This window comes from Aricia agestis, chromosome 15, assembly GCF_905147365.1.
Source record: "Aricia agestis chromosome 15, ilAriAges1.1, whole genome shotgun sequence".
NCBI lineage: Eukaryota > Metazoa > Arthropoda > Insecta > Lepidoptera > Lycaenidae > Aricia > Aricia agestis.
In genome coordinates this window covers 468,395-492,056 of record NC_056420.1, presented here as the reverse complement: position 1 = coordinate 492,056, position 23,662 = coordinate 468,395, and the positions used below count along the sequence as shown (strand labels likewise).

Sequence of the window (23,662 nt, the reverse complement as noted above, 5' to 3'; positions counted from 1 at the left end):
GTAGGTACATTTTCTTTGCGTTTTTAATTACACAGATTAATGTAGAAACCATATAAAAATAATATTTCGTAGAATTTTAATAAAAGGAAGACTTTTCATTCTTTTCTCACAAAAAGAAAAGAACACCATCTCAATTCATCATTATAGTGATGTACCAATTAGGTGTCGATATCGATAAACCGATGAGCTGTCACCGCTACAAATGCGTGTACATTTGTCGGGTAACCCGTTGGCGGGATGATACGGAGTATATTCCGCTGTCTCGGCACTCCCTCGACGCCTACCGATTCGTTCCGATCGATTTCCCCCGAATGCCGATGGAAGCGCTCGCTCGTATAAGATTTTGGCAACTTGTGTATTTGTGCGCGTTTTTGTGAGATTTCTTAATGCTCGGGAGTTTATAGGATTAGTGAGGTCGACCGATAGCGCCCGGATATAGTTTTGTTATTTTTTGTCGCGGATCTCGTGTCTCCGATATATTATTTTTATTGCGTTGACCTATCGACGTAATGTAAGTCAGTGACGATAAGAATGGAGAAAAACTATTAATAATTTAGAAGTTATTAATAGGTTTGTATTTAGACTATTTTTGTCGGATATCGGCTGTCGATAAATATCGTACTGACCACTAACTATTCTCCTAAGCACGTGTATGACTAGTATACATTTAATATGTAATTTCCAAATCACACGGCTTAATATTAACAAAAATTTATTAAGACCGTAAATAAATCTGTGGCATGAATTTTTAAGAACATTGTAATTACAACCCCTAAAACATTTAATATAGAAGAAAAATAAAAAATTACAAATAAACATTATTATTTATTATCAATTACTTTTACTCAAAGTCACGAGAATCTCGTATCAAATGATCGTAATATTCTATCGACGTGCTTAATACGAATTGGATAATTTGTTTGTCCGTGTTTACCGGGTAACACCTGTTAAGACTTTTGGCACGTCGAGCAGGTTTCTGATTGCTGGCTCCAACTTTGCCAATTTGTTATCGACTCTTCAGATTTGTGTACGCCAAGTTTAGCGATGACAAGGGTGAAAGAACAAAGGATCTTTTAAGCCAACGAGATTATACCGGCCGAATTGTAAAAACTTTAATTGAAAGCATAGATCAATAGAATAGTATCTTCCTTCTTTATATTAACTAATAATTTAATTTTATCAAAGGTGATTAATTTCGTACTTGACAATCTGTTTTTCGTGACTAGGTGGGGAAAATTAAAATCTCACATAAGTTCTTAGTTAATCTTTCTTTAATGTATTGCGATAAAAAGCATTGTGACTTGTATGTTCACAGCTACTTAATACCTGCGTCAAAATTTACCAAAATCAACACACAGTATCACCACGGGAAAATAGGAACATCTGTGAATATTTTAAAGTCTTGAATCGTATTAAACAAAAGCCTTATAATTTTATCGATTAACGATAATTCACCTCCCTAGCAGCTCTTACTAAGAAGGTAACCGCCATTCATTTAAAGAAACATACATAATACATCGCACTCGCGGAACAATTCCTCATTCGGAATCAAGTTTAAATATTCCCTCTAAAGCCTGCACCTCCCGGTATAAAGCGCCACCGTGATTCTGGCCCTTCACACCACAAAACGCGGTTGCGGTGCGTTACCTGATGTCGTTTCGGAGTCCTCACAATAATATTGTGTTTAATTGCTTTATAATTTCTCGTTCCAACATAAATGTAGAGTGGCATGGAGCAGAGGACATGATTTGCATTATGTCTTCACTTGATATTAATAAAATAATTTATGAGCTTTTACAAATAAAACGTATGTCCATGTTACTTATTTAAAACAACTAGTTTATTTCATTATACTAAAGTATCTAAACTTAAAAATACCAGCAAAATGTTTGAGCCACCAGAGAAATCATTGCTTGAAAGTCTTTTTGTGTTAACCATGCACCGTGGTAGGTATGAAAGCGCTCTAACCCGCTTAAGTTTAATATGTAATGTCGTCGTAACGTACCCTCGATTTATACTTCTGAAACAATGTTACATTTACCCGAGTGAGGTGAATGCATTCAATGATACTTCCCAATTTCAATCTTTTTTATCTCTTGGCTTTTTATTGTGTTTTGAAAGCGGTTTTGTTCAATGTAATATTACATTTATTTGTGTATTATTATAACAAAATGGCTCAAAGTTCCTAAAATAGTATAACAGCTCTCCAATAAAAGATCAAAGTGTATTGAGTGTTTCATCAGAAATGGTTATCAACATAATTTTACGTTTTCTTAGAAAAGGTATTGAATAATGTTCATCGAAATGAACATCATTCAAGTCCGAAGTATTTAAATCTTTATTTTTGACTTCCTGTAAAAACACACGGCTATATTTATATCAAAAGAATATAAAAGTACTAGACACCGCCAGCCACTCTGTTGCTCGAAAATTAGTTAATCGCACAAGGATCGTACATTTTTCCAGGATAAAAAGTATTCTATGTCCTTGAGTCCCTATGAGACTAAAGTATCTCCATACCAAATTTCAGCAAAATCGGTTCAGCAGTTTGGGCTTGAAGAGCTTATTATATTATTACTATTTATACCTTTTTTTTGCTCGGAGCGCGGCTCTTGACTCGGAGGACGTGGGTTCGATTCCCACGTTGAAAACATGTTATTTCCAAGTTTGGTTAGGACAATGCAGGCTGATCACCTGATTGTATGACAAGTAAGATGATCCATGCGTCGGATGGGCATGTAAAAATTCGGTCCTGCGCCTGATCTCTCGCCGGTCGTATCGGTCTTCCGTCCCACTGGGTTATGAGAGTAAAGGAATAGAGAGTGCTCTTGTGTACTGCGCACACCCTCGGGCACTATAAAATTACTCCTGCGTAGCTGGCCTGGTTTCAATGAAACCGGCCACCGTCACCGAAACCGGTGTGGGAGCTATTATTATTATTATTAAATTGGGGATATCGGCCGGGGTATGTGGGACTCCTGTAGTCTACACACTAAAACCCCATATGGGGTGCTCCACTCATCGCATAAGGCAGAGTTGCGGGTACGATAGAACCTACCGCAAGCTTGAACTATATTTGCACTTCACTAGTATTCCCCCGGTTGCAAAGAAAGTTTCCTTGTCGTTTAATTAATGGGTCGTGGGCTTAATTTATTCCTCTTGTTATATTTCTTTTTACAACATCGGAGGCTCATTCTATTTAACTAAATCAGAGATAAGATCATTATGTCCCCTTCAAGTGATATTTTTGTTTAAAAATTAAGTGTTTGTCTAACTATACGCAGCATTTAACTATTGTGTTTATTATTATGTAAGTGCGAGCTTTTGCCCGCGGCTTCGCTCGCGTTAAGAAGTATTATTATATACAAACTTTCATCCCCTATTTGAACCCCTTGGAGTTGGAATTTATCAAAATCCTTTCTTAACGGATGCCTAAGTCATAACATCTATCTGCATGCCAAATTTCAGCCCGATCCGTCCAGTGGTTTGGGCTGTGCGTTGATAGATCACTATGTCAATCAGTCAGCCAGTCACCTTTGAGTTTTATATAATACGAGCTTTTGCCCGCGGCTTCGCTCGCGTTAAGAAGGATTATAATATACACATTTTCATCCCCTATTTTAACCCCTTGGAGTTGAAATTTATCAAAATCCTTTCTTAGCGGATGCCTACGTTATAACATCATGCCAAATTTCAGCCCGATCCGTCCAGTGGTTTGGGCTGTGCGTTGATAGATCACTATGAGATCTAGTTGCTTTTTTTATTTTTTTCGACTTACCAAAATCTATAATTATTTATATTATAGTCTTTTCGCATATTTACCATAATATCAATTTAACTACCAACATTCTTTCAGTAAGATTGATACAAAAAAGACTAGGTACTAGAAGGACTAGGTAGCTAGACCCTTTATTCTGGTCGTTGACAGAAAATGAACTGTAGGTAATTATATCTAAGATCCAAGATCTAGGATATTATTCCTTAGAGTAATTGTACTAAGACACTACGCAACGAGATGCAACAATAATTTTGAAGGCTAGTTCATAATAGTGATACTGACCTGCAGGTAATTCGGCGGTGGTGACGCAGAAGCAGTGCAGCAGCAGCGCCAGCAGCATCGTGGTGGTGGTGCTCATCCCAGCTCCATGTGGTGACCGCGCATCATACCGTTATCTACATGCCGCAGCGGCCGCGCTCTGGAACAAGTACCATCTTTGAAGTACGAGCTATACACAAAAGAAATAATTTTGAAAATCCGTCTACAAGCGACAGAGTAATCGTGAAACATAAAAATATTTTTATGATCTGTCAGTAGTCAAGAAAAAACTAGTCGAGTTTTTTTTTGGCAATGAGAGAAAATTCCTAAATTTTAAAGTCTTCATTAGTAAATTATTAATATTTGAATTAGAATTTATGAAATAGAACTAAACATACTTTTCAAAGTATTTAATTTCATAACTCAATAAAATATATTTTGATTAGTTCTAGAAAGCTGGAGAATGAAAGCTATCATATTGCATTTCACCCTAGATTTTTTTAGCGCAAATGCATTAAATGTAGTGAAATAGTTGACTTCTAATGTTATTATCATAAATTATTATTTATTTTATTTCAATAAATAGATGTCTTTTTAAATATAACGATAAAAATCGAATTTTATATAGCGAATATAACCAAAAATTTTATCCAAAAGCAAAAATTAATATTTCTGTACGGTGCTGTGGAAGCCCACAGCACTTTCGTTTAATGATGATACAAAAACATAATATTATAACACTCATCATATTATAACAATCAACCGGCTGAAATGAACCCCGAACCGCAGCGAAATCTTCATTATGTATCGCCATTACTGATAACGAGTGAAAAGGCCCATGCACATTAGCACAAAAACGCTGCGAATTTATGCTGCGGTTGAAACGCAACTTGCATCCTGTTAACGAAATTAGAAAACTATTTTTTAATTTGAATATTTTTATCGTTTAGGGGTCTTGCACATTGAAACGTCTGAAATAATAATAATTTTATTGTCAAATCATTATAAATATATACAATAATGTGGCCTTAATAAATTATTTTTCAGAATATAATATATGGGTTAATCTTGTGTCAAAGTTGTAAGTATCAAGTGACCGAGTTCAATAAAATATAACTCAGTAAAAGTTGTGTAAACCTAGTTTCTTAGATTACACCAAGCTGGAATTTATGTATAAAAGTTGTATTCATTGAATAAGAGCAAATATTTTTAAGCCCAATATTATGCGACTGAAAGGCTCTCAGAAACCGCAACGTTCTCGGTAATGTATTCACCACATTACAATGAAACAGTCATTTTAAATGACAAACGCGGCTAAAATGACCCTCGCAATATCTAAAAATTATTGCTTTACAAGATGTTTCAGATTTTGGAGCAGTAATTAAAACATTTCGCCCCATTACGAATTTAGCAAAGTATTTCTTAATTTGATTTTATTTCTAATTACATTGTCGCCTCGTTGCTTTGGGAGATTTATAACCACTGCTTATACTTTAGTAATTAGATAATTAGCCGATATTTTTGTACAAATCATAATGTACTTCCATAATCTTCTTGATTTCTAGGAAATATTGCAAGCATAAATCACACATGAGTCTAACTGTTATATTAATTTGTTTAACCACACTAAGCATCAACTAACCATCAATAGATATAATTATTACGCTGTTTTTGTATACTTACCAAAATATGTTTGTTATTAAAAACTAATGCACTTCGATATCGTAAGGCACACTTGCACATACGTAGGGTAAAGTTAACCTTGAGTTAAATAATATCACGCCTTTATCTCTCTTGTTGCTTATTAAATTTAATAAATATTATCAACATGAAGATATAATATAAGAAATAGTTCACATGAACTTCGTGGGCCATTCACTTAGTTCGTTACCATTCTCCCATCTCCATCCCACAAAATTTCCCATCCTTTATCGCCGACGTTATCGGCTCTAATTCCTTTTGCGAGGCACTCCAGGCCTCGTTAATATGTCCGCTCCCAATCAATGCCATTAGCGAATTTTCCCGCGCGTGCCGAACGCGGGAAGTGGGTCAGACGCCCATCAGAACAGCCCCCGAACATCCGAGCCCCGTCATCTTGAGCATCACTATTTCAGCGGGAATTCGGATACGGTGCATTTTGCTCATGTTGTGGAGCACTAAATTCTATAGTATCATCATCAGTAACCGATATGCCCACAGCCCACAATGGGATCAAAATGTTATAGTTTATTTGAGCATCACTATTTCAACTGGAATTATAATACGGTATATTTTGCAATAGTGGAACAGCTGTACGGTTACTATCTTCTACTGGTGCATCATCATTGTCGGTAACTGATATGCTCACTACTGGGTCGTTTTTTACTTTATTTACTTTATAACGTTGTAATTTATTGTTAAGATAGTGCTAAGTTGTAGTTAATAATAATAATTATTGTAATTGGGGTAACCCGTTATGATTAATTTTAATAAGTAAATATTATTAAATTTATTATTTGCTATATTTTGTTGTTTTAATAGTTACTGCATTAGAAGTGTTTTGCTAAGCACTAGTGATATTATCGAATTTTATAAGGGCTGGAAAATCGTGTATGCCTGAGGCATACTAATATAAGCTCTTATATTATTTTAAATCCTATAATGTAGCTATATAAAATCGTTCTACCCTCTTCAAAATACGAAATAAAAGGACCCTCGGCCAATCATTTGATACGTCTATATAAAATATTGCCGATTATGGCGGCGCTATCCCGAAACACACTTTATATTTTGTAACAAAAAATGTCTGCGGCCATAAAACCACTTAAAGTAATGTGGGTCACATTTATATTATATTTATACAATTTATACAACTTCCACGATTCCACGACACGTGTTCAATTTACTGAAAATAAAACACAATTATACACAAATATACGTACATAAAATTATATCTTTATCTTAGTTATTTGGAACTTGTGCACAAACGACAAAACATACATTCCCACCTCTGCAATTTTTGTTTAGCCAGAATCAACAGCGTGACGGTAACCAACCATGAAACCCCTTCGATGACAAAGGGGTGTTCTTAATCTATGTCGGCATCTGCAATAGACTTAATTAGAAGAATGCTGGAGAAATAGGAAGCGTTCAATTTATGCAGAAGTCGGTTAAAACAGCAGACAAGCGCTCACTTATAGCTGTAGCTATTAAAACATAGCTCTAGAGAAAGCGGCCCAACGAAAATTCCTGAACTTATCCAATAAAATGCGAAAGAACTCTAAAAATTCAGATTACCGTAATAAACGCGGCGAAACCAATATAAATTATAATAATGGCGTATATTGAATAAAATATACCGCAGGCTCCCGCTGCCGAATAATAAAAATAAAATATAGTATACGCAATAACAGAAATCGTAAAACAATACGGCGATTTGTACATTCCCGGCGCATTACCTGCCCATTACATTATCGACGTTATAAACTCCCGCATTACGCCGAGTGTTCGCAATTTACTTTATTGCTGCTCGACCAGACTACCTGGACCCCCCGAGTGGGGCACTCCAGCTGAAATCCCGCCCGATCCGCGGAAGGCCTGGTCCGCTCCGGCTCAGCGTAATCTGGTTCATGCGAGTAGGGTCATAAGGATATTATTTATCCTTCGCTACTGTTATTTTCTGCTCGTTCATGTTTTCGACTTATTGTTTGACGTGTAAGGAGGATTAGCTGCGAGACTACACTGTTGTGAGCGAATTATTTCTATTTACTTTTTCAGTTGTGAAATTTGTACGAACATTTTTAACGTTGCAGTGAATTTGTTTTCATTCTATTTTTGATACCCACAACTTTTAACGTCAGGATTTTTTCTAGCAGGAAATTCCACACGGATCCGTAAGTATATGTCACAGTGCAATGTAGCTTATAATAATATTATTATTATTTTTCTTACACAAAGGAAGAATAGTGACATCAAAATTGATACGATCGGTAGCTTTAGAGTATTCGTATGCATCAATGCAAAAAAATAAAGTGAAGATTTTGTGAAACAAAAATAGTTACATTTCAGATATGTATGAAAGAATAAGTCGTATTTTTTTGTTTTTATGTACACGAAACGGAGCACTCGCATAGTGAAAATGCATTTAACTTCCTGTAACAATTATCATGTGAGTCTGTTGTTCAAAACTAACACGACGAAAACATGACCCATTAGTTGTAACAAGTTCGAACATGTTAAAACACAGAACGTTAAATTTAATACCCGAGTAAGAGTTAAACGTCGCAACGTATTGGACAAGTTGGGAACTTTAATAGACCAAGATAACTTATTCGAAACTAAAGTTGGAGCCATAATTGCGCCGAAGATCCCGTTTTCCTTAATCATTCGATGGATTCGAACAAGATAAGTCCCTCCCGATTGAAATTCATCCATTGAGCCAATTAAGGCCAGCTGCTACAATTACGTTTTATTTCAAAATTAATTTGTACTTCCAAGATAAATGTTCCAAGTTAATGGACATGATTCCGGAATCTTCAAAGCCGTACACGTATTCGAGAGATTTAGAACTTTTAACGATATTATCTTCGCAGAAAGAATTGTAATTACTACAATTTATTTCAGAGCGATCATGATTTTATCACAAAAACAATAATAAAACAAGATACGCGCTAAAACCATAACCCTTCCTGGCAGTCGGGTAACAATGAAAGAAGAGAGCTGCCAATATTGATAATTATTACCAAGGAAATGGAGTCAGAAAATACAATACCCACAACCACAGAGATATCAGATAAGCGTAATCCGTTATGGGTGAGCAAATAAACACATTAGATACATCGCCAAAGCCGCAGCACTCCCACGATCGGAACCCGATACGATATCATCTCGGAGACATTAGTTTGTATAATCAAATTCGGTCCAAAGCGATTCAGCCCTGATGTGATTCGCTAATAGCTAACAGTGTTACGAGCACATCAGATCAATTAAAAGAACTAACCACTTTAGCGCAGCCTCGCTCCGGAAAATATGATTATCAACGAAATGAAAAAGTGGGCCCATGGAGCGCATTTCGAGTATAGAACTTTTATTGATCATTTTAACTTTTTAATGCCGCGGCTTATAATGGATAAAATAATGGTAGACTAAATAGACCTAGTATTTATTGGGACAATAATTGTTACTTACATTGGAAGCGCGAACTAAAGTGGAGAAACGAGTTTGTTTAAGCAGCGTTATTTGTAAGCTTATAAATAACGGTACAATAGCGGAGCGCGCGCAGACTTAATCCTGTTATCCAAACATTGGTGAGTCCAATCGTATATCCGAAGCTTCGGAAACTTGCCAAAGTGTGATTATCGCCCGTCGCCACTGCGTCTCCGATACACGACTGTGCCAAATTCCTGCTTTTTTAATAATATTTAGGATTCACCAATCAATAAGCGTAATTGAATTTAGCGAGCCTAATGCATATCGGAGGCGTTGGAATTATAGACGGAACGTTTTGAAGGTTAAATGTCAGAGGTTGAACTTATCTTGGGGCCGTAAAGTACAATCAGAGATGTATATTTTCTTTAATCTCTATGGTACAATATAGATAGCTAACAGCTCTAACAACTAGATGAAACAGCGGTGCCATAACCCTTGGCGTTACCAAAGCGAATTAATTACTCCATAAAAGCCTTTATGAAAGTAATTTTGATCTCCAGTAGTAATTTCTAACGCTGTTAATACACATCGTTGGAAATAAAGTACGTTTAACTGAGTCGGGGGTCCGAAGAGAACTAGTCCGTATCCTTTCCTTAAACAAACAAATAAACACGCAATAAATTTCCAGCTTAGCGCCACCTTTTAGTTCCATATTCGGGGTGCTTAAATATGGTAATAGTGGAGCTAAACGGTTCAAGTTCGGGAGCACGTGAGATGCTATCTGCTAATGCCTGTTGTTCGGTAAGTACTTGCCAAGTCGCGAGCTAATTGGCCCGCGACGTAAAGGTATCGGCTTAACTCGACGAAATACTCGAGACGCTTTTGTAATCCGCCCGGGAACTTAGCGGAGATAACAATACCGAAAATATCGCGATACTCATTTCGTTAAGGCTTTCGGGAACTCGAACTAGCTCGGCAATGTAGCTTAATATAAATTTAACAGTAGACTTTCTATAAACTCGACCGCTGAATCAACGTAGCCATACTGAAACATGATTTCCGATAACTTATAAAAAGTAGGGGAAAATACTTTCACATCAAACGCAAAGTGAGAAGTACAGGTATAAAACTACAAGTATCTATCTTGTGAGAGTATGATTTTAGGACACGATGGAGTTACTTTACTGTGCATATTAAATATACTGTAAACTATGGTTCTATAACAACTTGTGGAATCCGTATCGGAGCTAGGTGGTTCTAGGATCTGAATCATATTGTCTGTATAGGATGATACATAACCAGATGCTGCCCGCAACTTAGCAACTTTTCGTTTTTTTCGTTGGAATTCATCGCGCAACATCCCTAAAAATATTTCTAAGGAGACAACTATCCTATATTCCGGGACTCAAAGTATTTTTCTATAATGATGACTTAAATTCAAGCAAAAAGAAGTAACGCATGCTTTCAAATTCACAATTTTAATAAGCATAGTATTTCCTGTTGCTTATTCAAAGGCTTCCTAAGAGTCTGGCTTAGTTTAGCTACTAACTAGTTACTATAACTAGATTGTTCAGCAACTAATCCGGCGTTTAGTAAGATTAGGAAGAACGCAGATGCTTCTCAGGGTTTAATCCAACATATTATGATATGCATAATAATATTACGATTATTGAAGACTATAAATTTTATACCTAAAGAAGATAATCTTGTACAACATACTTGAGATTCAATTTTAAGAGGGTTTTGTGGAGACATTTTATTTTATTTATTTTATTTATTTATTTATTTAAATCAGGCTACGTAGGCCCATACAATATATACCTTAATGACTAACATACATAAAAATTATATAAACTTAACAACTACACTTCATCACGAATTAACGGCGACGTGACGCGCGCTTCATTCCGGAGTCTCCCCTGGAACCTTCGGTAAACCACATCAGTCGGCCAGAATTCCTCCGCTTCAAAGGTCGGGAGAAGATGCGTCGGTACTCTCACCACAAAGAAACTGAAGTTGACCTTGTAGCGAGACTGCAGACGCTCGACCCTCAAGTGGAGGGATGTCTTCTTACTGATGTAGTCCACGACGTCTTCGACCTCTATTGACCAGTGCAGGCGGGATATGTACAGGGGCGTCGCGGGGACCTAGCTCCGCAGACGCAGCTCAGGTACATATGGCGCGGTGCCGCGATGGTTGCGGGCGGCGGGCTTCTTCTTCCTTCTCTCCACCAGTATGAAGCCCTCCTCATCGCACCTCCTGCTCTCGTCCTTGCCAGGTCGAGAAGACTTAGCCTTGCGGCTCTTCGTAGCCTTGTGGCTCTCCGTACTTGCGACTCTCCGAAGCCTTACGGCTCTCATTTTCCCCATTTTTATGCACCCGCGGGGGAGGCGCGGGCCGACCAGCAACAGTCGCGTAGTTTTGCTGAGTCGCCTGTGGACTCGGCGTCTGCGCAACCGGGAGGGGAGCGCGGGCGGGGGCGGCAGCGGCGGCGTTCGTTGACCCGTCCGATAAAGCTGACGGGCTAAACGTGATCGCTTGTGCGCCTCGGCGATGAGTGACGAATGCGGCGTCAGCTGGTGACCTACATAATGAATTATTAGTTTTTAGTTGTGATAATTCATTACGTAGATCACTAATGATAGCTTCTGACGCCTGCAATCTACCCCGAACTCCGATCAGCTCCTCCTTCAGGAACCTGATGCCCTTCAGTAGGCTGACGACGTCGACGTGGTCCAACGTGACGGGCGGCAGCTTGTGCAGCTCTTTAACCACAAAAGCCGGTACCTCATCTGGATCAGTCTGCTTCAGCAGGGAGATGATGTCCTGCACGCTCCTTTCGGTTCCGTCTCTTCGTCGTAGAAGTCAGGATCTAGCACCTGATCTAAAATTTACGTTTGTAGATTCATAGACCACCAACGCTCTGTAAGGAAGGAAGTAATGTCCCCCTTTTGGTTACATATTTAACCGACTTCAAAAAAGGAGGTTATCTATTCGACGCGTATGTATGTAATATTCTAGATCCAGAACTGCCCAGTTTTTGTTTATTATGTTAGTCTATATCAGCTTCTGAACAGATGTGCCAAATTACAAAAGTGTATGCATGTTCATGTTTGTGTTCGCATATCTTCGGAACTACAAGTCCGATTTAAGCAATTCTTTTTTTGTTGTACTAGATATTGTTCAACTAAGGGAATGGAAAGTAGTTTTTGAGATAGGGAATTCTAATTCTCAATTACGTACAATTTTGAAGTCGGTTTTCCTTATTAAATTAAAATACTATTATTTTTCGATCAGATCAAGTTGACACGATTTTACAATTTTTCATGCATACCAAAAAATTCACAATAAGCAAAGAACATTTAAAAATATGTATTCTATTTTTGAAACACATTCGTACAGGCTTCGATCACCATCAAACTCGCATTCACTATAAACTGTAGTTCATTCTGTTGTGTTATCCAATTTGTCAGCTAGTTAACTATTCGCACATTTATTTGATTTTACCCGGCCACTCGTTAAAATGCAAATGTTTATTGAGCGAGTGTTCTGTGTGTCGATGTTTGATGGGATAGTTCTAGGGTACCGTAGCAAATCAATATATTTTTCTTTTTTTAGTTTGTTATGAATAAAACTAATTTCATTAGGTTGAATAACAAACTTAACTTTTTATTAAACCTAATTTCATTAGGTTGAATAACAGTCTTAACTTTTTATTAAACCTAATTTCATTAGGTTGAATAACAAACTTAACTTTTTATTAAACCTAATTTCATTAGGTTGAATAACAAACTTAAAAATAATTATAGCAACTTACTGTTATACATATACATTGAGTTGTGAATATAATAATATTTTTTCACAAACGCTGTGAGAATTAGTCCAACAATAATATTATCTTTAAAATAACATAACCTTTACATCAGAATGGCAAAGGTCATAATCACAAGCAGATTACCCCAAATGGAACATGCTAATGTATGAAACCACAACTTTAAGATTTGCATACAAGGAGTTTATTGGACATGCAAATGTGACCACATGCCTCAACCCCACGGGTCCTTGCCTCATCCTCACGGCTATGTACCCCATTCTCCTAGCCCCGTGCTTCTTGTGCGAGTGCGAGACTTAACAATCTGTCAGTATTTAATTGTATTAAAAAAAATATATATGATATCAATTTACTCCTAGTTAAATTGGTACTAGTTTATTTACAAATCGCGCGACAAGCTTTTATTATCATGCAAATTGTATAATATATTGAGGTTATAAGTTATAACTTAATAGTTAAACATTTTAAGGAGAAATTTATTTTCTTCATTTTAGAGTGTTTAAATAAAAGCTTTTTCTCAAAAAGTTTTTTGTTTATAATTTGTAGTTGATTTGCAAGCTATTTAAATGTAGTTGAATTTCCGCTTTATGACCAATCCATCTCGGCTTGACGCGATATCGTGTAACCGTAAAAAAATCTAAGAGCTCTTCATATTTAAAATAAGATGCGCTAATCTAATGTCCATAATATCAATGCTTAACACAGAAATGGATATAGTATTTCTGTGATGCTAAACATCTAAGAAGAATATGCATTGACGTGATAAAAATTGGTTTCATTTGACCATTGGATTGGGCAGGTCCATTGTATTTAAGTCTTTGAAGATGTTGGGGGGTGGGATTTGGAGTGGGGTCTGGTGTGTCCCCAACGTGTCGCCATAAATCCCGTTTACGCTGAGAGCGGTAATCAATCGGCGACGGGAAGACCTATGGCTCGTATTTCCGTCCCCTGTACAAAGGTAAAAATTTATGGCCTACAAAATGTATCGGTGAATAGAAAATGTTTGGACACTAAGAAATTTTATTTGGGGCGATATCTTGAGTGTTGTGTTAATATTAGATTTCTTTGGGGCTGTACAGGATGTGGTGAAATCAGGTTATTTAGGGAATTTAATATGATCTACAGCTTTGTAAATACGTTTGTTAAAAAAAATGGTCAAAATCAAACCAAATATCATTTTCTCATGTTCGGTTGAGTCAAATACAGATAACGACATAAACACAGCCAAATACAAGAAGATTGTTATTGTCATTTCTTTTTTCAAAATGCCCCCACGGGGAGGCCGATTTATCCGGTCAGACTAATTGTGGACTGACCAGAATCGTCATTTGCACTTTCATGTGTGTGTGCATCAGTCCAGTCAGTTCCAACCTATCCCTATCCATAGTAAGTAGATAATTTATATCTAAAATGTCATGGGCTACTCTTACCATTCTATAAAAGTTATTTTTAAGGCGATACTGATGTTCCAAGAACTGAAAAAATTTGTAATTACTTACACACAAATACATTTACCGTCAAGAGTGGACGTAACTTGTTTATGAATATTTAATTCTGGGTCGTAATGATGATTAATAGAAGCGAAACAAAGGTAAAGATAAAATACCTTTCATTTATTCACAAACATTTGTCATCTGCCCTCGGGCCCTTTTTATTCCGCCATTCAATTTTCTACTTTATCCTCTCGTTAATTAAATCCATTTTTAAATGGTGCCGCGTTTTTTGCATCAAATAATAAAGTAAATGTAATTGGAACCACGATTAAAACAATTCAACAAATGAGATTTTGAAAGAATTTTTAAGACAATTTTGACAAGCCTATTAACAAAGAATAAAATTATTTAATAAGGAAAATATAAATTCCTTCAAGATGACTAGGTAACTTCTTGATTCTGTTTTTGTGTATCATTAAAATAATGTTGCCTGTAGTTTTTTTGTCAAAATCCGTTTAGTCGCATATGACTCTTTTCCAGGGATGATAAATAAATAAATAAAGAAAACTTGTTTTATTTCTGAATAAATTTGAAACAATTAATGTTCTCAGAAAGTCTACATAGTGCCTACCACCGGTTGGGGAACTAACCCCGGCGAAAAGAACCGGCGTAAGAAACTCGCACGGGGCCACATTTTACCAAAAAAGTGGAAAATAACAATAATAGCTTAAGCTAATTTACACTAGGTATTTAAAAACATTTATATAAAAGCGGCCGATGAAAAATATGATTATATTACACGGTACCTATGTCTTTTCCCGGAAATCAAATACAATGTGTACATCAAAATCGGTTCTATGATTTGCAATTGAAAAGGTCACATAAAGAAAAGCATACAAAAAGACCAATAGGTATACACATTTATAATATTAGTAAAGGAGAGACCACACTGCATGACACGACACGATGCTATACCTACTTCAGCCATAGAACTGACTGAACTTTGTAAAACGTCAGATTAACGTTTGTAAAACGTCAGTTCTATAAGCTCAATTTTTATCTAAATTGAACGAGCACAACAGTAACAAGTAGATATTTAAAACAAAATTAACAAACCCAACACGTCTCCCATACATCTTAAGAACATGAAACGGTTTTTGTAATTTAAAGCAGGCGATAATTTACACGTACGGAGAGAGGACCGAGTAATTGCTTCCCCGGTACAGATAAAACACAATTTGTTAATAATTAAACAACACTACACAGTATAAACAGTAAACAGTATCTTCATTCCTATTTTCTTTAAATAGTCTTTATTCTACCACCGTTCTTTTAGTAAATTGTATTTGATTATAAAATGTAGAAATCACCTTTTGACGTAGGCCTTTCCCAGTCTCTCATATCATCGTCCCTGACTTTTTAGTTCCAGTTTAATACGCATCTTTTAAACGATTAGATCTCTCGATTCCGGCGAATAAGTAATATACAATTTCAAAAAAACTATGGAGAGCAGAATAAGGTACTATGTAATTATGAAAAAAATATTTTGCTGTTTAAAAATAAATATTCAGGCTTGATTAAATTAGAAACGAAGACGTATATTACGCTGTATTAAAATAGTAGACTCGTGGTAAGCTATCGCATGGACTTGATTTCGAGAAACGACTGAGTTACGCTACTGTTTATATGTATTTAGACTTCGTAAAACGGACGCAACACTGGTAGGGAAACATCAAAACTGTTTCCAATTAAAATGACTTAATTAGAAAGAGATTGGAAGAGACCGGTGGAAATGCAGCTACCTGCCGTATCCGTATAAATTAAACTGCAAGCGCAGTGTTTCATTTGTCGTTAGCGTCATGCGAATACATTACAAGAAGCAGTTAATCATGTATCCTTTTCATTTTTTTCTCCCAGGTGATCTGACCCCTCCAAAACCTAGGTAATTACTATGAAAGTCTTTAATTTAGACACTAGATGACGCCCGCATTTTTCTGCAACAAAACTATCCTATGTCCTTTCCCAGGATACCTATTTATTCAACCGTTTAAGCGTAAAGAGTAAACATAATTACAGACAAACAGACACACTTTCGTATTTATAATATTAGTAACGATTAGGGTATTTCTTGTTACAAAATCTCGTGAATTTGAGTCTTGGGTGTCCTTCACAGATACAATTACTGCCTGTAAAGATAATGTACAGTCGTTTGTACTATTATATTATATTTATATTACTTGTGTATGTATTGTCACTAATTATAAAACATAATATTCAGATTTTGATATTAACAACAACGTCAATGATACAGGAATTTCTCAGAAATCAATAATTTAGCCGTATCCGAGCATAAGAAATATAATTCGGCATCTCAAAATAGCTACACATTAATTTAATAATAAGTAATTTACTGTAAAGCTCCCATTCGTCATTCGAGATGAAACGGTACGGGGGAATATGTTGCTTGATTCTAACGGATCCCTCACTTATTTCACGCACGAGAATATTTCTCATCATTAGGAGAGGCTCCACTAATCTATTTACTTTACCTATTTATCCCCTTCTAATCTCGCTAAGATCGACAAATCGCAAAAAAGAATTGTGAGTAATTCTAGAAGAAAATATTTTATTACTATTCGCCTACTTAGACCACTAAGTTAACCCTTATCATTTTGTATAGAAGAGCGACCGGTCGAGTCTGCTTTTATGTACCTTCAAAACTATAATATTATTACAAAACTAGTATGCATACATTACTCATTTAGATATTATTAGCTGTCTCGGCAAACGTTACTTTTTGCCATATAAAGTATTTCGCCCGTATTATTTTATTGAAGTGACTAAATAAGTATGTCACCATGGCAACGTCCATCGCTAACCCGTCGCACAAACAATGGTCGCCGTCAGTCTCGAGTTTTAATAATTTACTATTATTTATTCAACAAATGCACTTATCAATACAAAAAGTACCCAGTAGCCGACTCTCAGACCCACTGAATATGCATATAAAATTTGGTTAAAATCAGTAAAGCCATTGCGGAGGAGTACGTTGACTAACATTGTGACACGAGAATTTTATATATAAGAAGAAGAAACAACACAAAATTATTATGACTTGTAGCTACGTCCTTAAATGGTCTAAGATAAGCTATAAATAACTTTCAAGTCCAGTAAATTATTTACTATTGAATAATATCAGATTTCACAAGAGCTAGAAATACCGCTCGTTTAGAAATCAAATTAACCTTTTCCTGAATATTCGCTTGTCTCCTGTGACAATAAATCGTATAAAATTAATAAACGCAGCACTTAAAACACCCGCGAGTCCCGAAATAGGTTATTTACGGTAACACAATCTACGCCGGCGGCTAGATGAAAATCCTCCGAAAACATACGTGCCAATAAAATCTTTATTTTGTCTGGGATAAGACTGGTTGTGCCGTGTGTTATTTAGTCCCGCTGCAGGCTGTACGCTGAAGTGCGACAGAACACTTCACTTTCTGTACAAGTACCCTTAATGGATTTGCGGATTACCGACGCCTTACAATACTTATATATTTTCCTTAAAACTACTTAACTATTTAGACGACGGATTGTTTTGGATCCGATCCGTTTAATTGGTAACATTAAGGAGGATCGTTCTCGGTATTGTTGTCTTTGAAATGGTCTGTTTAATTTTTGCGTGCTATCGTAATTAAATTTAATTATTAAAATTTTTAAATTATAATTTTTAAATTATAATTATAATTTATGAGATGTGTTGCGAGGAATGTGTTTTTGAGAACCAATTAGAACCGCTTTATTTGACTCAGCGCAGCGATTCTATTGAATCTTAAAAACAAATTCCTTGCAACACATCTCTGGCTTAAACGCATGCCTTAAATTATCATCATAATGTTCAAAATTAAATATTTTATTTCAACTTATTTAATCTAAAAAAAAACACATCTTTTTTAAGCAATTCACGAAACTCTCATTCTTATGTATCCTAACTCCCAAACCTAGGCACGCTCTCAAAAGGTGTATTAATATCACTCAGAGCATTACTTTGATGTCACTCCAGGATTTAATCTTTCGTTGATATACAATATACATATCCAAAGGAACTTAAGCTGCAGATTAGAGCGCTTAAGAGGGCGGGTGAGGGTCGAATTTCAAGAAGCTATTAGACATGTTCCATGAGGGATTACCCGAGGCGCGGCAAGTGTGAAACTACAAAACCTAATGTGCCGTATGATCGCCCGTAAGTTATGGCCGCTGTAATATTCTTGTCTATATTTTAAGGGCCTTTAACGCTCTGATTTATGTTGCGAGCTCTCGTTTCCCAGGCCGTAGATAAGCTTGTTGGTTTTTCTCGTTGCAGATAGGTTTATTAACATGCGCCTTCATACGCGTAACAGTTTATAAGTAATTTATCGAAATCGATCAAATTAAAGCATTATTAGTTTAAGCAACAATCAGACCTTCACAAGCGATCATTGGACGATTAGACAATAGTATGAAACCTCAAAAAAATAATGCCAACAATGATTCCAATTCATTCCTTGTCCACAATAGGTGGCTATGATGAACTCACACAATCTCCTGTCGCTTCTGAAGCATACTTTTGTTTGTACACTTTGGTATTCTAATCACAGCGCGCGGTGGGCTGGCTGTTCACGCTTTTTAAGTCCCGTCCTTTGATCTCCAGACTCAAGGTTACGCTCCTCATTCCTGGCGAATATTTGTAAAGAATCCACGTTTTTCGGTAATTTTTAGAAATCATTTCGAGGATTTACGTGGGCAACGCGGAATATTGTGATTCATGCTAAGTACAGCCTGGAAGTGAAGTTGGAAATGTTTTTATACCAGTGGGCGTACATGGAAAATGCCTTTATGTTTTTCTTTATATTTCAGCCCTGATATTATATATTTAACTGGCAGTTTTTTTAACGTGTCTGATTTGTTCTCACCTGCAGGGCTAGCATAACAACAGTAGACATGGGAAATAATCGATATACTGACAGATTTTATCGACAAAATGGCGAATTTCCATAGTCTAACTGTCACTTTGTCTATTCTTCCGTAGAAAGAAACCGTTTCTATGGTGACCATGCTATGCCTGCTAATATATTAGACGATATGCTTAGTACATAATATATTATGTACTAAGCATATCGTCTGTCTCTTAATTCATCAATCTTAAAATACTTAACGTATTTTGACAGATAATTTAAGTGAAAAATATAATTTTGATGCCGGGGAAAAAACAAAAACATAAAGTACAGTTCCCGAAGGAAACCAAATATGCTGCAACAAGATTGCAACATCTAGTATTTCTTACTTTTATATTGCAAACCCTAATACATCTATCGGAAAACTTTCGAACTTGTATCATCCTTAACATCAAGAATACTTTCTGCAACTTTAATCACAAAACCGAGACATTGTCTGCAAGGAACTTAATTCGAAGCATGAAAGGATCGGAGGAAATTAGATTATTCTAATTTCTTGAGTGACGAGGTTTAGCGTTTGGAGCGTGACGCGCATAACAACCTTCGTCTCAGCGCTGACAGCTCGAGCAGGTAACTCTGTGCTCTAAATATTAGCCCGTAATTACTACATTACAGTGCTCCCAAAGTGATAATGCGCATAGAAATTTTCGTAATTTTTCGGCAACGATCGTATTTCCCGAGCGTCGGAAGACGTCGCTTCAAGCGCTGTTTTAAACTTAACTTTAAGAAAAACAGCGCTTCGCAGTGACGTAGAGGCACCTGCCGGGCTAGCACGGCCACCAGTAGAAATGCGAAAGTATAGACAAACTGCGGAGATAAACTTAAGGTGAAGTTCCGATCTTTTTTCGTTCCGAAAAATTCAATTAAAATACCACTTAATGACAGACTATAGTCCTAAAAATTCAAATAATATCCTACTTTATGACATATATATTATAGTCTGTCATAAAGTGGCATTTTGATTGAAGATCGGAACGGACCTTAAGTTTGTGTCCACAGTTTGTTCATACTTTCGCATTTCTACTGGTGGCCGTGCTAGCCCGGCTGGCGTTGCTTGGACGTTACCATGGTAACGCCGCTATGGCTTCTCGGTGAGTTAGCGACAGCGGACAGTCACCGGCTATACAGATATGTACTTCTATTTGTTTTGAACAAGGTGCAAAATGCAATTTTCATAGATTCGGGTGTTTTCGTGATTACAACAATTTGCGAAGATTTCCATGCGCATTATTAATTTGGGAGTACTGTACTTCCTTACTAAGCAGAGCTAAGCTTGGTAATGTAAGTAAGGTGGTAATGAAACAGATAACATAGCCTTACCAAAGTTAAAGGAGGGGAAGTAAGTTATCTTCATACAAAGGCACCGCGTGCGGCTTGTATGTGTGCGCCATAGTATCAATGCGTCGCCACGTACGGCACACAAAAAAAACTCGGCGGTACCAGCCTTATAAAACTGGCCGAGATTTTGTTGTGTGCCGTACGTGGCGACGCATTGATACTATGGCGCACACATACAAGCCGCGCGCGGTGCCTTTATATGAAGATAACTTAGGTACTTCCCCTCCTTTTACTATGGCCTTACAGAAAACCGCCGTGATACTTGTTGTTAGCCAAGTTAATGTAGTGGTGGTGGTGGTTGCCGTAGGCCCGGGGGTACAATGAAGCTACTTAAAATTTCCGTAGTCTGCAAGATTCCTAGATAAAACCACGCAGACAATTGGCCAAGGCGTAGCTGAACTATAATTTTTTTTAATGTAATAAGGGGGCAAACAAGCAAACGGGTCTCCTGATGGAAAGCAACTTCCGTCGCCCATGGACACTCGCAGCATCAGAAGAGCTGCAGGTGCGTTGCCGGCCTTTTAAGAGGGAATAGGGTAATAGGGGAGGGTAGGGAAAAGAAGGGAATAAGGGAGGTTAGGGGAGGGAATCGGGCCTCCGGTAAACTCACTCACTCGGCGAAACACAGCGCAAGCGCTGTTTTCTGTGACACCATCGTATTTCTCCGGTCGAGCCGGCCCATGCATGCCGAAGCATGGCTCTCCCACGTTTAAATTGACTATCTATTTAATAGTCAATCTTTCGCAATTTGTGATTCTTGTAATAAATAAAGCGAGACGGTTTAATGTTTCTCCGTACACTGTACGTCTATTTTAAAAAGTAAGAGGTAAGTTGGTATTATCTGTTACTTCAGCCTACAAAATAAATTCACATTCCTCAAAGGAAAACGATCCGAAAATGCTTTTATAACTCATACGGAATCACTCAGACTTTTACGCGGCAACATAGTTTATTCAGTTCAATATATCGGTGGGCGGCAAACGGAATACAAGCCAACAGATTTCCAATATAGCAGACCAATATCTGAACGTCGAGTGCTATCACTGGTCTATAATTAGTCTCTGTACTGCGAAACCTCAAAGGGAAGAAATTAATGAATGCGAAAATATGTTCACGCATAAAGATTTGAGTAGCCGGTTTCATTTAACATGCAGGAGTAAATTTAAGTGCCTCAGAGTGCGCAAGGACTGTCTGTTCTTTTCATTTTATAAGCTAGTGGGACGGATGAATTTAGGCGTAGCACCAACCAGATATTGCGTACGTAGAGATCCAAAGTTGCTGATTGCATTTTGGAATAAAAATCAGGTGTTTGTTTTCAATAATTTAAAGAAAAACTTCAGAGAAATATTCATGTTTGAGGTTACTTTTTTAAGACTGTAAAAACTGCAAAAGACTGTTGCTACGAAATAGCATAATTCAACGTGCTGTTAGACGCCATAAAATTGTAGATATTGAGAAGCTCCGTACACATTTTCCCATTCGCAGGCAATTTAAAATTGGTTATATGTTTTATAATATAATTGTCTTTTTTAAATGATTTTGCTTGTATATATTTAAAACAAAAACTTGTAGAAATCCATACTAATATTATAAATGCGAAAGTGTGTCTGTCTGTCTGTCTGTCTGATACCTCTTCACGCTCGAACCGCTGAACCGATTTTGCTGAAATTTGGTATGGAGATATTTTGAGTCCCGAGAATAGACATAGGGTAGTTTATATCCCGAAAAAATTTACAGTTCCCGCGCGATAAACGAATTTTGGCGCAACGGAGTTGCGGGTGTCATCTAGTTGGAAATAAAGTAAAAAGTACTTCAGCATAAATATCGCTAGATACTTGGATAATAAAATTCTATTACCGTTGTTCTTCATAATACGAACAAGAAGGTATGGTATTTTTTATATATATTAAATAAGGGGGCAAACGAGCAAACGGGTCACCAGATGGTAAGCAACTACCGTCGCCCATGGACACTCGCAACATCAGAAGAGCTGCAGGTGCTTTGTCAGCCTTTTAAGAGGGAATACGCTCTCTTCTTGAAGGTTTGCAGGTCGTATCGGTCCGGAAATACTGCTGGTGACAGTTTATTCCAGAGTTTTACAGTGCGCGGCAGAAAGTTACGCGAAAAACGCACTGTGGAAGACTGCCACTCATCAAGGTGATGAGGATGGTGAGGATGGTATTTAGACTAGGCAATAGGCATTGAATTTTAATTATTATGACCCTAATTGGCGTTAGTGGACTACCCAACGATGATTATGATAAACTCTTTTGTTACACATAATATTTGCGTTTAGTTTTTTAGAAAAATGTTTCCACGCTTTTCGCATTGAGATTGTAGTAACGCTTCGTTGCAGCCTCGCCATTTTAAAACACAAAACGAAACAAGAACAAAAACTCAATAAAGTTTTATTCGTGAAATAATAGAATGTAATGCACAAACAGCTTTCTGTTTTGTATTTATTTCCTAAATTGCGTTCGCCATAATGGAATTAGAGAAACTCAAATATAGTTCTCCTTTCTGTTCTGAAGTATTTTCATTAATGTCCGCATTTAATAACTATGTGCTCGTTTTCTACTGGCTATAAATGTTTACGAGCTGACAGATCTCCTGATGGAAAGCTAATACGGATGGAAACAAATTATGAGAACACAACATATTGTTTCCATTGTAAATTTTGTTTGTGTTTCAATCATAACTTTGCTGCAAGGCATCATTATACGAATAATTGTGAGAAAACTTTCGTACAAATATTAGTGAAAGTGTTAAAAACACGAAGATGACGACGATGATAAATATAGTCATTCGGTGATCGTTTCAATCACCACAAAGACTTTGTCATCGCGTAGTGCCTTTAGAAATCTATTTCTGACGTGGTGTGAAGCGTCCATAGATATTATTA

At 36.8% G+C, this 23,662-nt stretch overlaps 1 protein-coding gene across 2 annotated transcripts in view; it reads right to left on the bottom strand.

Moving 5' to 3' along the window:
* Positions 1-23,662, bottom strand: part of LOC121734247 (zwei Ig domain protein zig-8-like) — a 235,949-nt gene that overhangs the window by 133,632 nt on the left and 78,655 nt on the right. For both annotated transcript variants that reach the window (XM_042124727.1, XM_042124728.1), the window contains exon 3: positions 4,061-4,196. In XM_042124727.1, coding sequence (XP_041980661.1) covers positions 4,061-4,136 — 76 coding nt within the window. In that variant the 5' untranslated portion in view covers positions 4,137-4,196. The remainder of the gene's footprint in view (positions 1-4,060; positions 4,197-23,662) is intronic.